Below are 16,767 nucleotides of genomic sequence, written 5' to 3'. Positions count from 1 at the left end.
GTTTGAAACCAGTATAGCCACACCTCCACTGGCGCGAGTGTGGCTATCATCATCCTTACGGTAAAGATTAAATCCTTTTAAAGTAATTTTTTCTCCAGGTTTTAGATGTGTTTCCTGGAGTGCCATGCAGAGAGATGTGGTAGGTGATGTCATGTGTTTAACGTCAAAAAAGTTGTTGCGGAAACCACGACAGTTCCATTGGATTATTTTATAATCCATTATGTGGTTGAGGCAGCATTCTTTATAAAAGTATCCCTCTTTAGTTTTACAGCCGATTTGCCTTTTGGAGGCGAGTTTGGTGGTGTAACCACCTTATTAGTCTCCTCATCTGAGAAGTCAGAGAACTCACTCATAGACTGAGTCTCTGATCTTTTAGATTTAGAGAGGGCTGATTTTAATTTTTGTTTGTTCAGTGGGTTCTTATTAGCTTTTTTAGAACCCACATTTCTGGTTACTATCCCTGCTTTAGGTAGGGGTGTTTTTTTCTTTATATTCTCCTTTACTTCTGTATCTGTAGATTGAGTTAACAAGCATCTAGCATGGCGAGTGAAAGATTCATTTGGTGAAACGGAAATTTCTGTCTGAACCGCACATGTCTTTGTGGACTTCAAAACAGAAGCAAATGTCTTTTGTTGTAATGATGCACTTTGAGTGACCATGCGCCGAGCCTCTGGGTAAGGTATGTTGTTAACTGTTTTTAGGCGTTGAATTTCTTTTTCTCTTTGCCATGCAGGGCATTTCCGAGAATAGGCAGGATGGGCATCCTGGCAGTTCACACAGTGTGGAGTACTTTTACATTCAGTACTGTTGTGGCCTTCAGTTCCACACTGTGCACATAAGCTTTTGCCTCGGCAGGAGGTCTGGGAATGTCCAAATCGCTGGCATTTGAAACAACGCAGCGGATTTGGAACGTATGGTCGAACTGGGCATCGAATGTAAGATCTTGTAGCTGTTTTTTCGGAAGGTGGCGGAGCGTATGACGGTCCAAAAGCTTGGATTTCCTTGACAAACGATGGTACTTGAATGTCGTCCCATACCACGAAAGGATAGTGGTTTTGTTTAGACCTTCTGGGAGTTTGGAAGCGCAAAATCCACTGCACCTTTTTGTTATATCTTTCTCTCAAGTTGCAGCTCAATCTATGTTGGATGTTGACGAGTTTAGCGTTTTCAATGGACAACACACTTGGATGCTGCTGGTGCAACTCATTCTCCGTGGATATAAGTTTCGTCATGGCGGAGAATAGAGATTTCTTGGTACTTCTGATAGCCCGATTCAAGCACATCCATCTCACTTTGCTATGGAGATCGGGCTATCAGAAGTACCAAGAAATCTCTATTCTCCGCCATGACGAAACTTATATCCACGGAGAATGAGTTGCTCCAGCAGCATCCAAGTGTGTTGTCCATTGAAAACGCTAAACTCGTCAACATCCAACATAGATTGAGCTGCAACTTGAGAGAAAGATATAACAAAAAGGTGCAGTGGATTTTGCGCTTCCAAACTCCCAGAAGGTCTAAACAAAACCACTATCCTTTCGTGGTATGGGACGACATTCAAGTACCATCGTTTGTCAAGGAAATCCTAGCGTTTGGACCGTCATACTCTCCGCCACCTTCGGAAAAAACGGCTACAAGATCTTACATTCCGGATATGGAGATCATCTTAAAAGGACTTCCGGAGAAACAAAGGGAATATTATAGATGGATGGCAACCTTTAAGTTAAGACAGACCAAAGAATCAGTTGAAGTTTATTCCCTCCGCGATAAATTACGGAGAACGTCAAGATGGTTACGTCACAATCGTATCACATTGGTCAGAGCAGACAAGGACAAAAGATTAGTATTGATGAAACGTGATACCTATGAGAGGCACTTGAATGAATACATCAGAGAGATCCAATGTACAGAGGTCCAAGAGGATTATATTGATAAGCTACAATCCAGGGTGAAATGGTTAGCCAACTCGAAGCTCGCCAGCAAGCTAAATTTAAAGAATATTATCGTGGATGCCCGCGACGTTCCTAAATTGTTCGCCTTTGCTAAGACACACAAACATAAGCAGAAGCTAAGACCAGTAGTAGACAAGGCCAGGGCCTCAACTCGAATATTAGAGAAAGCCACACACATCTTGCTCACCATGCACCTAGAGGATTACGAGTTTACCATATCCAACTCCATTGAACTGATACAACAGCTTAAAACTCTCTCCTCCCCAGTCTACGCTACAGTATTGGACTTCAGATCATTATATCCCTCCATTGAGCTACCTCCGTGCTTCTGCGCACTAAGAGACTTCCTGTTCTCTAAGGTCAACGATACATCACTACACCGAGAGGTTCTGGAGCTGGCACACTTGATTTGTTATAGCTCGGTTTTTCAATTCAATGGGATTATTTACATGCAAAATAAGGGTGTTCCTATGGGGAGCCCGGTGTCGGGGGATCTGTGCGAAATGGTGGTCAGACGTTTGGAAAACATCACTCTTCCTACCTTCCTACCCGACATACTGCTCTATAAACGATACATTGATGACGTCATCATCCTGTGGAAGACGGAACCGAATATAGATCAATTTATTAAAGCGATGAACAAAAATCCGTACGGTCTGGAAATTGAGGTGGAACAGCATAGTAACTCTAAAATCCATTTCTTGGATATAGATATCGCTTTGGAAGGGCCAAACATACACACTTCGGTGTATCACAAAACTGATACTGCCTCCATGTATATTCCGATGGGATCATGTGACCCATTTCAGTATAAAATAGCGCCCTTCAGAGCATTGGTTAGGAGGGCCTTTACGCACTCCTCCTCTCACCAGGCACTAAATCAGGAGATCAAACGTATAAACGAAATAGCGGTAGAACACGGATACACCAACCTGATAAGGGGACTATGTAGAAAGTACAGAAAGTGCCAGAAACAGTGTAACAATCAGACAGAAAGGCACTTAAATATTCAAGAAAACAATACTGAAAGGATCCCTATCACTTTTAACCCACGATTAAAATCGATATATGCTACGATATCCAAAAAACGTCAAGTCCGTATAGCCTACAGAAGATGCCAGACCATTTTCCAAATACTCCGTAACAGAAAAGATCCTCCGAACCCAATCAGACTACCGGGAATATACACCATCCCCCTCAGAAACCACAGATTTGACAGAGATATGGTCTACAGTGGCTCCACCAAACGTACAATGGGGATAAGGATTAAAGAACACAAGGCGGACATAGCACACAAAAGGCTCACAACAGCTCTCTCAACATATGCCACCGATCAAGAAGTCACGGCGGACTTTACCGCAGCTCGCATTATCCTCACCACTAACCACCCGGAACATCTCAAATTATTGGAAGCTATGGAAATATACAGAGCAGGATGTAACACCACGTGCATCAATTTTAAAGACAAGTTGGCCCTTTCAGCTGGAAGATAATTTTTAAACATTAACATCATCGCCGCTTCGAAGTGCATGCGCGCTACACAGAACAGTGATCGTTTCGTTTAAAAAATATGTTGGAACGTTTTCACGTGACGGAATTCGAAACTCGGTTCTTTCAAAAAGCAATATATTCGAATTTATTACTACTAAGCCTGAAGAAGAGCCTAGAAGAGGCTACGAAAACGTTTGCGACCCCAATACTAACCACTCCGGTTATCTGGTTTTACGTAAGTGTATTTTTTGACTGAAATATATCACACTAAAATAAACTTCTGAAATAAAATTTTTTGTTTTTTACATTCCCTAATATGTCTATTTTGTGTGCGAAAAATATAAAGTGATTTGGAATGATACGATAGCCACAATTATTACTTTTCTAAAACGTGTAATCACATTAGGCTTAAAATCGAAAAAAATTCAACGTGGAGCGACACGTGACAGAGAAAATATTCAACGTCAAATAGGTTAAGCCAGTTTAATAAATTTTAACTTTTCAATTGGTTGATTTTTCTATATTGTTATAAATTTATTCAAGGTATGTTTTCAATCCTTTTTTCATGAAAAAATTCAATCTGTTGGTGAGAGTATCATGACACTCTCCCAAGGGCATTCTAGGTGACGTCTAGACCATTGTTTATATAAGAAGATTCTTGTACTTTGTACCTTATTTCCTCTCGTTTTTTGGTATGTGTGTTCCAACCAAGCAGTTTCCTTTTTTATTTACTTTGCTGCCACACCTTGCATTTATTACAACCAGTTATGGATGCACAAAAAGCCTTCTGAAAAGGAATAAAAGAAAATTCCCAAAGAAGAAGTGTGATTAACAGAACTGCAGCACATAGTAATTTTTTTTTTTTGGACTATACCTCACACTCCACAAATCCAATTGCTACACAACTTGGAATATCAACAGAGAACAAGGTATGAATCCTTTTTTATAAAATTCCACACTGATAGTTACCAACAAGTATCGAAAAGTCAACTTTCAGTCAAGCTAGCGCACAAAAACGTGGAAATGGATTTAAATGAAACTCATTTTTTTGTAGGGACATACTGGTACGCAGATATGGAAACCCACAGATTTTGAAATGATACGACTATTTTTCAATCACTAACAATATTTAATAATGACGATTATGATCAAAATCAAACCTTTAAAGAAAAATAATTCTGACATGTGGAAAATCCAAGCAAAAGCTATCTTAGTTAAAAATGGAACATGGAAATATGTGAAGGGAATCTACCCATGACCCATTGATGATGAGTAAAAAACAATCACATGGAACGAAGATGATTCCAAGGCCCAAGCTGACTTAATTCTCACAATCAGTTCCAGTGAAGTAAAACAAGTCAAGGAATGTAAGACTACTTTGGAAATTCGAAACAAATTCAAATCCATTTACCAATCTAAAAGTCCTGCATGCAAGGTTGGTTGGTTGGTTGGTTAAGGTTTTTTGGCACAAGGGCCACATAGGCCAAGCTGCACCACATCTTATGGTATATATAAGTATATAAATAACAATAAAAAAAATAAAACAAAACACAAAAAAACAAAAAACCAATAAAAATATACAACAGTTAAACTGTGTATAACAACAAGATACTGGTAAATATTTTGCATATTAAAATAGAAATAGTTCGATATGAATCTCAAACTTGTCTATTAGTATATTAGTATTCATATATCTGCACAAACAGTCACGTAACTTCCGACAAGATCTTTGACACAAAAAATAGATACACTGTGTATTCTTGAAACATGTGCTCGGGCTTTTATCACAGCAGAGCAAGAATCTCTGTATTAAAATTGTTTCCACTGTCTCTCTGATAAAGTCTAGAAAAATCTATTCAAATAATAAAAGCTAATTTTAAAAAATATAGTAAATCTAAGCAGTGTTTCAGAATTGTAGGATCTTTGATCAATCTTCCTGTCTTTAGTTGCTAGTACTGTATATCTCTCATTCAGATTTTTGATTTCGTTACTTATTTAATTAAGGAACTAAAATGTCTTAGAATTAATCTTTCAATTCACCCATCAATAGACTATTTATACTGGAAAATTTGTGTTGAAATTTAATTTTTATCAATTTATTCATTCATTATTTAAGTTTATTTAACGTAACATTTGTTTGTTACATGTCCTCATATCGCATGGCATAATCAGGGTTACATACAGAAAACAATGGATACAATATACATGAAATTCTAGATAAGATTGAACAGTATTTAAATATAACATATAACAATATAATATTAAATAGAGTATTAACAATAATTTTACATTCAAAGATGATGCATAGTACATAGTGTAGCATATAATTATCATGAGATTAAGATATAATATTTACAAGAGAGATACTAACTATATACAATTATATACGTATCTTGGTAAGTTGCGTACATCAACTAAGAGAAAGTAAGTGTTAACATATTAATGAAACATGCACTCAGTAAACAGATTCTTAAGACTTGTTAGTATGCAGAGTAATTAACAGCTTACCAATTACAAAATAATGTATCCAAAATATTATAGTCCTTAAACAAGGCGGATTTTCTCTCTGTTGCAATGGCACAGTCAGTCTTTAGTTGTAATTTGGTTTTTTCCTTAAGAAATACTGGGCAAGATTTGTCCATTGTATTGTGACAAATATCAGTTTTATTTTCATGTGAACAATTGGTACACTTTGGTGGACAAAGTATGTTGGGACAGTTTTTGTATAGATGAAGCTCACCACAGTGACTACGCACATTATCTGTAGAAGTACAGTTTTTTGCAAAGTGTCCAAAAGATAAACAGCGATAACACTGAATAATGGGGAAAAAGTCAAAAACTTGGCAGGTCGTCCAAAGGAGGTGGATCTTTCCTGCTTTTACCATTTTTTCTCTGACCATAGGAGTTACCTCAAGAATCCAGGAATGTGATCTTGATTCTTATCATTAAGTGAAAACCTGATATGAGCATTTTCAGGAAAAGTGCGTTCTGTGAAATTGGATCCTAAAAGGTGCCCATTTTGTTCAAAAATATCCTCAATGAGGTCCTCTTTATAGATATCTTTGGGGACTGAAGCAATTTTGATTAGTGGGAGTCTCTTTTTCGGTAGTTTTGAAATTAAGCCCGGTATCTGTTCAACATTCTCCTTAAAATAGTTAGCATCATTCTTATGATTCGAATCAATTGCAAGTCCTCCATTTCTTATTTTTCTTATACGGCGTATACCTATTCCCAATTTATCTGGTTGCACATTATTAGTTAAATGAGATTTAGTTTCCTCACTTGTAGCTCCTTGTTTGTCGCTAAATACCAATACTATATACTCTGGTGCAGGCAGGTCATTTGTAACTGAGGTTGATTTTATTCCCTTTAAAAGGGTATCTCTATAGCTTGGAGTGCAAGAAACTTTTATGCTAGCTGGATCATTGGAAGAGGTTTCCTTATGATTATATACTGTGTTGTATATCCAATAAGATTTCTTTAGATTCGTCAATTTGAGTAACTTTAAATTCATTTAAATCCTCTTTAGTAACAAATTTTGAAAGTGCTCGTTCAATTAAATTATTTTTCTTTAGTGTAGTTTTGGCTAATTCAATAACTCTTGTAAACTGTGTCAATATGTATGTGAGATGACAATCAACTGCAAATTTAGCATTTCGATTATGCTGAGAATATTTCTTAATTTCATCAACAATGCTGTAGGCAGTATCATGAAAAATTTGTATTTCTGCATCCATATTAAACTATAAAAATTAATTTTGTCTAAAATATTAAATTTACTATCTTAAAATTATCAGCAATGTCTTCTTCTACTCGAAAAAAATCTAAAAATATATGATATGCCAAGGAAATTAATAATACAAACGGAAAAAAATGAAACTTCCGGTAAAAGTTCTAGAAGTTTCCACAAGAGGTCAATGACCGTTACTGCGGAGACTGTCAATGTTAAAAAATGTTGATTTAGTAGAATGTGAATAATTTAAAAACTATTGAAGATAAATGAATGAAATTTTCAGAAAAAAATCATATTTATTATCATCTAAGAACTACCCGAATATTTTTTTAAAATATTCCACCGGGAGGAAGTTATGTCTTGTCTAAAATTAACCAAAAGGGGTTCATATCTCGTAAACTACTAGGCCAATAACCCCAAAATTTCTGACGTACTCATTTATGTGCGAGTCAGATTCCGTTATCACTCCCGGTCGATCCATTCCACGAATCCGGATAATCGAATTAGAATATCCCAAATTTTTAAACTTGCACAGATTCTCACAAAATTGTGTAATTTTTATAAATTTGACATTTTCATGATCCGGAATCCAAAAATGTATAACACTATAGGCAAACAATAAAAACCACAAAAAAAACATTAAAAAAATGAAGAGCACAAAATTCCACCACTAAACCAAATTGGCACCTGCCGTATTGGTACCAAATTTTTATCAATATTTTAACATTCGTAGTCAGTGACCAATGAACAAAAACGTACTCAGCAAAAATAAATAATTCAGTAACTAACACCTTATTAGTTGGTGAGGGAGTTTTATTATGAAAACGAATGTTTTCGATCTATTCCATAGATCATCTTCAGGTTGAAACTGACAAACACAAAATAATTCCATAGAATAAAACAAAAAAACTTTAAATTTGAAAATACGAACAACGGAGCAACTAATTAAAATAAGAATTGAAGCGTAAAAAATACATAAATGTAAAATAAAAGAATTATAACAATTCCAAAATGATACAAGCTAATAATAGTACAAGCTAAAATAATAGTACAAGCTAACATCAGTTAACAGATGATAAAAATTATTAAGTTGATGCTATTGAAACCATGTTGTGATTTATGTTATAGTATACTGGCACAATGAAGTGACTTTTATTCAACACTTGGCTAGTTTTCCATTTTTTCGCTTAAAGGTTTTCATGATATGAAACATTGCGCAGATTCCGAGCCATTTATAAGTCTTTTAATTGCAAACTTCCATGCTGAGGATAAGCCCTCTCCATCTCTGGCATTAATGCATCCATCACCAAGTCATACTCTTGTATATTTCCCTATGGTATATATAAATTATGGAAATATACAAGAGTATGACTTGGTGATGGATTGGTCAGTGACCAATGTCACATTGTAACACTTGACACCAATCAACATCTACCGTATTGTTACACATAGTTATGCACACTGCATAATTAAATATGAATAATAACGCGTCATACATAAAATAATTAATTCCTTTAACAGCAGAAAATTTTTTCAAATATTTGACTACTTATTTACTGAATTTATTCACGTTACAGAAAACTAGGTTTTCCTTTCAAGCTTAATAATGATTTAAGTGGTTGTTACAGAGTAAAACACAGATCGCATTTTTATTATATAAAACCTTAAAACAAAGATTTTATTTTCAATGTGAATTTTCATATTTTAATTTCAGAATTTAAAACTGAAAGAAATAATCAAACTAAAGAATCTAAAATTCAAATGTCTCTGACTTGTAAGAAAAATTCAGAAAGTGAAATGGGCAAATACATCAAATCACATGAGACTGAAATATGACTGAAGAGACATCTAACGAAATTTCTGATGAATTTTCGGTTGTAAGTTTAAAGTTAATTTAATTATTCTTCAATATTTCTATTATTTGAAAGTTGAGTGATACAAACCTGATGCGGTCCTGTCTCAGTTGCCAACAACATCGGCAAAATTCCGACAGTTTATCAGGGACATCATGGCCATCTACCAGGGCACCAGTCGCCAGGGTTTCCAACTCCAGAAGATCGGTGTGCCTGTGGATCAACATCTGCCACCTGATGAGCCCTATTTCGATGTTCCCATGGACGAGGGTGATGAAGACGAATGGCAGGGAGATGACGACCACCCAGTGAGTAGTGCAGCTTGTGTATAGTGCGCATGACCAAAGGATAGTTCTTTGGAGATGTGAAACCTGGATTATGTGATTTTTCAGACTACATCGGGCACCAACACAACCTTCATCATCAACCCCCAGGACCTAGCTGAGGCAGGGATCAGCGGCCTCATCCTGTCCTCACCTACACAACATCAGGAACAGGCTAGGTGTTGCCAGGTAGCAAGAGGAGGTAGGCGGGAAATGCTGTTGAAGGTGAGTGTACAATCTGTTTTCTTGGCCTTTTACATGGGCAATTTTCTTTAGTTTTTGCCGATAAGTCTTTAGAATAAATGGCTGGCTTGCCAGACTGTCTATTAAACACATGGTAGGCTTAGCAGAGAACGACACGACTCCCGATCACGCTAGCCAGAAATGATGTAGGCAATTCTTTACAAGGCTATATCTTGTAAAGGGTTACGTGAACGGGTATGGTTCCTTTGACTTTTTTGTTTCCACAGGGGACCTACAACTTGGGGGTTGCAGACCCCCATTACATTATTTTTTAAATTATTTTTTGATGCCTAACTGATGAACCATATAATAACAGAAACTAATAGATATGCACTAACAAAGCCACAGACATCCAGGAGCCAGTGGCACCCTGTTTTGATAAAGGAAATGTATATGTTTTTCAGTGTTATAATACTGCAAGGTATTATTCATAAACTGGATGAGATGTATTGGACCACGAACGAAACACTTTCAACTCCAACTTTTCGAAGATTAATGTCAATAAATCGTTTTTTGGAAATAAAACAAAATTTGCATTTTACCGATAACCAAAATTATAATCTGTGAACTCATCCAAATCCTAAACTAAATAAAATTTGGCCAATAGTTCAAAATTTATGCTCAAAACATTCGTGTCTGTATGTCCCAGAAAGGGATATAGTGGTGGATGAGAGTTTAATGCTATTCAAAGGACGTCTTTTGTGGAGACAATACATGCCTCTCAAATGGTCTGGTGTGGAATTCTGGTGTTATGTGAGTCCTTATCTGGCTATTTATATAATTTTACTATATATACTGGGAAAAATACAGTTCTAAATGATAAATATATGGATATGCTAGTAACTTCAAAAATAGTATTATCATTAATGGACTCGTTGTTAGGCAAGGGTTATTGTCTAAGGCCGCGACTCCACTAGCCGTAAAACAGCCATAAAACCCCTCGCCGTAAAAGCTTTTAATCAAGTGACCTATTTGCGTTTGCACTCAGATTGCGGTGGAGGTCCAGCTAGCGAAGCTTTTTACGGCGACAGTACTATTACGGTCACGGTGTATACATGATATATCAATATAAAGACAATAATTATATTCTACGAGTTTTCTCTATACTATAATTACAAATATAGTAAAAGTAATATCTTTACTTTCATATATTGACTTTTATTATTATATTATTAAGATAATATACAGCATTTATAAGCTTAGCTTTTTTATTATATACTCCTCTAAATTGAAGGATTTTCCTTTGGCCGTTCATATCGCGTGTTTTAGGCATCCATTATTATAATCGGGATACCTCTTGTCGTAGATACATGAATACTTTCGGATGTTTTCGATAAATCTTTCCAGATCTTCTAGAGTAGCCACGAGAGAACGTACACAAAAGCTCGTTTTCCGCCATTTTCGCACCGTGTCACGATGACCTAGATTTAACTGACTTCTGATTGGTGGATGGTACCGGTCATATTCACTTCGAAAGTTGAACACTGCTCAACTCGCTTTTACGTTGGTTTTACGACCTGCTCAGGCGTAAAATATCATGGTCACGTGATTAAAAGCTTTTACGGCGAGGGGTTTTACGGCCCTTTTACGACTAGTGGAGTCGCGGCCTAACAACAGATAATTTTTATTCTTCCCCACATTTAGTTGATTATCTGGTAACATGCCAAATGGATTTCTTTGGAACTGTGCAGACGACCAGACAACAGGTTCCGGCTGAGATTAGAAATAAAAAATTAAAAAAGGGAGAAACAGTGGTGATACAGAGAAGTAAAGTTATGATTATGAAGTGGCAAGACAAAAGAGCCATCACTTCACTCTCTCTGGTCCACAATCCAGCCATGGTTAGCAAAGAAACTCATACCGGTAAAACAGTTTTAAAGCCACAGGTTGTTGTCGATTATAATGACACAATGGGAGGTGTTGACCTTTTGGATCAGCATCTTCCGAGATTATCCAGTGGCAAGAAAAAGAAAGAAACAATTTTACAAAAAAGTATTTTTTCACTTATTAGATATTAGTATCTTTAATTCTTTTGTATTATATAAAAAAAATGGTGGCAGAATGGAACATTTACAATTTCGAATTAATATTGTTGAAAGAATTATACAGGAATATCACACCAAAACGAGGGTTACCAGACATGGTCAGCCGAGAACGTCAGGTCCGAGAACTCCAGGTCCGCTTAGACTGACGGAAAGACATTTCCTGACCTTCTTCTGGCGACCGACAAAAAAAAATCTCCCGCTAGACGCTGTGCCGTATATAAAACTAAGCATGACGGTGCAGGGAAAAGAATAAGAAAGGAAACCCGGTATTACTGTCAAATTTGTGATGTGCCTTTGTGTCCAGCACAGTGCTTTAAAATTTACCACACAGTGGAAAAATATTAATCAAAATCTAATTTTTTAAAATCAGAAAATTTTTTCATTCTTACATCACAGTATTTTTAGTAAGTTTTCCTTATTTTCGTTGTAAATAATTTTGTAGATATTGTAAATAATAATTGGATATATACTTTTATTCCTAATTATATGATTTTTATTCACTTTTTTATATTATTTATTTATGAGCAAATGTATAACTTTATATCTCATTATTATTTTTTATATTTGGTATATAATCACAGCAAATCTATAAATAATATTGTATTTTATTATTTTTTCCTATATTTGGTATATATTCATAGCCAATTTATAATAATGTATTTTATTATTGCTTTCTACATTCAGTAAATATACAGAGTATATTCACGTTTGTCATGTATAACATTGTATTTTATAATTATTTTTCATCTTTTATATTACTTGTAATTACCATATATGTCGGCGGATAAGACGACCTTCAGATAAGACAATGTAAAAATTTTCGTAGAAGTTTTATAGTTTTAGCATATATCTGTCCTTTAAGACGACCCCCAAACTATCAACGGCCTATGAATTTAGTTTAGATGAGCAATCATTATCTGAATAATAATACTGTATGGTGTATACGGAATTATGTCCTGTTTGTAATTTTTCGAATGAACAAATTTTATTTTCTTGCATCTGGCGATTTTTGCAAACATTCACACTAATTCGGGCATTCGGGTAATAACCTTGACTATTTACAAAAACATTGTATGGGCTATTCTATTTTGTGCACAGTCTACTCTCTTCTAGTAAATAATTACGGTTTGTCGTCTTTTTATAATGGTTTTAATTTATATAAATTTATTATAAAGAATTGTTTCCTGGGCGGCTGTGAAGCCTACAAAGAAAGGTCGGGTTGTCCTGAAATTTATATTCTAATGGAACATTTTAAGGAAATAAATGGTGATCCACCAAAAGTTTTTTTGGAAGCGACTATGTCTTTTTATTTTTTATAAAAAATTTTCATCCAGCGAAACTTTAAAATTATATAAATTTCAATCTAATTTTTTTCGTATCCTATAAGACGACCCCGGATTCTCGGGGCCATTTTTTATGGTTTAACTATCGTCTTATCCGCCAAGATATACAGTATTTAAAATATGTCTTTGTAAATAAATTTATTTTCATTTTATGTTTTGTGATGTTTTCGTTTTTAAATTATTTCTAAAGCTAACCGACGAATGGCAGCTTTCCAGCATGACGGCGACTTATGCAGAGAAGCCACTGTTGCAGGCCCCTGTAAAGTTGGCTATCCAGAGAGAAAGGTGCCATTTAGGAACCAATTTTTACAAATTGAAAAAAATCAAAAAAAACCACGTTTTTCAATTCAAATGAATAATATTTTTCAATAATAATACGGGGTGGGCTGACGAAAAAGTTATTTTTATAATGGAAAGGGAGTAAAGAGGTTAACTTCCAAAATATAATTTTTTTGTTTTTACATTTTTCAATATATTTATTTTGTACAAATAAACTAAAGAAATAATTGTTAACAATACAATAACCACAATTTTTATTTTAAAAAATTTACGTTAAGCTTAACATCAGCAAAAATTCAACACAGCGACATGCAACAGAGAAAAATTTCAACATGGGATAGGTTAATATATTTTTTCATACATAATCGGTTATCCGAAAAACCCCAGTCCCCCATTGATTCGGATAAACAACGCTCTACTGTATATTCATAAATATAAGAAAATTGAATCAGATAAATATTCTGAAAATCTTGCTGAACTTAAAAATAATTTTGAAATTAGATCTTCTGATTTTCGTAAAATTCATCCAATTGTTTCATTCATTTTAAATCCATTTGTTGATATTAATATTTCTGAAATATCGCAATAGATTGCAAGTATATTGAATAAAAATGTCAGTATTTTAGAAATGAAAATAATTGATTTTCAATCTGACCTACAATTAAAAACGAGAGTATCACAAACTGATTTTTGGACACTGTGGATGAGAGAAAATATCCACTTGTAAAGAAATCTTTTCAAAGATTAAACTCCTGCCTTGGATCAACTTACTTTTGTGAAAGTGGCTTTTCGACAATGAAATTTTTAAAATCAAAGTTCATATCCAGAATGACAAATGAGCATCTGAATGATTGTATGACTCTTGCTGTAACATCTTATGTAACAGAGTACAATAAACTGGCAGAAGACATGCAATGTCAGTCTTCACATTGATTATTAATACAGTCAACTCCGCATAAGTCGACACCCCAAGGGGAAGTGGAAATGTGTCGAGTTATCCGATGTGACGACTAAAGCGGAGTTGGAAAAAAAACCACAAAACTACAATTAATAAAATACAGTAGTGCGTTATACAGTCGTATAGGCTTACAATACATTGTGTCCTCCATTTACAATTACTCTGTAGATGAAAAACTGAAAAATTCATTTAGTGTTGTTTGTTTTAAGCACTTAACTGTCTGGACTTTCTTTTTCAACGATCATGAATGTCTTTAAATCATCATCTTCGCAATTGTCAATTGTTGGCAAGTAACGTCTAATGATTCTTAATGCTTCTGGCATGATAAAATGCAAAATTGGATTCTGGTGTGACGTTGATATAAATTATATATTTTCTTTTTGTTTGTCTGTTATTACTTTATTAATAAAAATGCCTTAACATTTTATGTATATGTGTATATATATATATATATATTAATATATTAAACGTATTAATAAATAGATCGACTCCCCCTCCTGAAAAAAAATTAGTTCACACCACACATGCAGAGTGAATTTATTTTTTCAGCAGGGGTGACGACTTATTGGAGTGTTGGACAGCAAAAGTATCAGGTTGTTGTTAAACTAAGCGCTGCGAGCAGCGCTTCTAAGCAATGCCGCTGAGAGCGTTGTTAAACTCGTTTACTTGAAGCGCTGTGCGCAGCGAACTTCTCAGCGATTTCACTGGTTCGAGGTTAAATCTGCAGTGATCGAACGAGGTGCTTTTTCTGCTTCAACAAAATGGCAGCCACCACGATGGACTTGGTCGAATTCGTTTACGAAAACTTACAGATTCAATTAAAAGTTGATTCTTCAATAAAACGTCGTCTAGAAAATGGTAAGTTTTATGTTTTTCATAACACGTTATTAATTACATGAAATAAACTCGAAAATCGCACAAATTATATATTAAAGTTTGTATAAAAATGACTGTAACAGCATATCTTTTACATAATTGGTTATAAATTTCAACATTATACAAATAATTATCTTTCTACGCAATATTACAGGCTAATACCCTAAAAGTAATTCCGTGACATTATCAAGAATTGCTGTAAACTAGGCTATATCTTTAGCAAATTGCTATGAATGGTATAAATAAAGGCTTACATATCCTTTAATTTATAGGACTTTATACAAGTGTATTTTCCAAAAGAAAAAAAAAATGCATTTTGGACTTAGTCTCTCATCAGTTGGAAAATAATATTCAAGTGTATATGATAAGCAATTTATTACTCTTTGTGATAAAAGATACCTTGCACAGTTACAGTTAAAATTACAATTAAATTTTATAAATTAGTTTTATTATGAATTGGAGAGTATGATAAGCCTTTATTTATAGCATTAATAATAGTTGGCTATATAGCCTAGTTTAAAGTAATTAAAAAGGACAAGTCACTTGTTTAGTTCCTATCAAACAACAGAAAGTCATGTTCTTTTATGGTTTTCAGATCATGATTTCATTCCTCGTTTTTTTGAAGAACTCATACATGAGAGGGGAATGAGAGAGCAGATTGGTCTACCAGAAGATGTAGACGTTACTGCAATAAGACTAGTCAGCTAATCACATGAGGAGGGAGAATCAGGTATGTATATGTTTATATACAAGTACATCAGTATATACATGTATATACTAATATGCTATAAATAATAGTTGTTGTTTCATATTGTTGCAGGAGATTTCTCTTGGATTGATTCGGCCACACGGTTGTTGCTAACAATGAGATTAAACATGGACAGCGACTTTCAAAAACCAGTAAGAAAAACAAAATTATGGGATGTAATATCAAAAAGGTTGAAAAATCACAATTACACTGTTTCTCTCAGTGACTGTGACAAAACATGGAGAAATCTCAAGACAACTTACAAGAGAAATAGAAATAAGGCAAAACACCACACTGGAGAATCTGCAATCACCTGGCCATACTTCAACTTATTGGATCAGGAACTTGGCTGTAGAGCAGATATCAATCCTCCAGAAGAAAATATAATTTCTTCAGAACCATGCATGGAACAGATCCCATTGCCCAGTGAACCTTCAACCAGTTTGTCAGGATCTCTGCCCACTCTGAAAGTGATGTGGCAGCAGTTAATTCTGAAGTACAACCCCCTTCAGTAGAAGCTTTTCGAAGTCATTTAAAAACAACAAGAAAAGATGATCCACCAGAGTGGTTTCAAGCTTGGGCCAATAAACAACAACAACAAAGAAAAGAGGATTGCCAGAGAGAAGATCAGCGCTGGCAGGAATTTACAGAAATTGAAGAGAAACGTTTGAAACAAGAAAAGGAAAGTGAAGAGAAGAGAATGAACATGATGAGTTCTCTTCTAAATGTATTACAAAAAATTGCAGAAAAATAAAATAATATGTGAATTCATTGTAGCTGATTGTTTTATTTACAATAATTTTTACATTTGATATTTTTAATCTTTGTTCAATTTTTACATTTCCTCCAATTATTTAACTTTAGTATAATTCAATGAATTGTATTAGTGAGAATAACATTTATTAAATGATTTCATATAACTAATG

At 34.6% G+C, this 16,767-nt stretch overlaps 2 protein-coding genes across 2 annotated transcripts; both read left to right on the top strand.

Moving 5' to 3' along the window:
- Positions 1-1,345: 1,345 nt before the first annotated feature.
- Positions 1,346-3,442, top strand: LOC136969819 (uncharacterized). The gene has a single exon (XM_067264093.1). The coding sequence runs from the start codon at positions 1,346-1,348 to the stop codon at positions 3,440-3,442; it is 2,097 nt and encodes a 698-aa protein (XP_067120194.1).
- Positions 3,443-15,969: 12,527 nt separating this feature from the next.
- LOC136969818 (uncharacterized) lies at positions 15,970-16,595 on the top strand. Its single transcript, XM_067264092.1, has 2 exons — positions 15,970-16,282; positions 16,354-16,595. Exons 1-2 carry the CDS (start codon positions 15,970-15,972, stop codon positions 16,593-16,595), a joined length of 555 nt encoding a protein of 184 aa, XP_067120193.1.
- Positions 16,596-16,767: the final 172 nt, after the last annotated feature.

The sequence above is a fragment of the Centruroides vittatus genome, unplaced genomic scaffold (genome assembly GCF_030686945.1).
Source record: "Centruroides vittatus isolate TY-2023 unplaced genomic scaffold, ASM3068694v2 contig_181, whole genome shotgun sequence".
Taxonomy (NCBI): domain Eukaryota; kingdom Metazoa; phylum Arthropoda; class Arachnida; order Scorpiones; family Buthidae; genus Centruroides; species Centruroides vittatus.
This window is presented reverse-complemented; position numbering and strand designations above follow the sequence as displayed.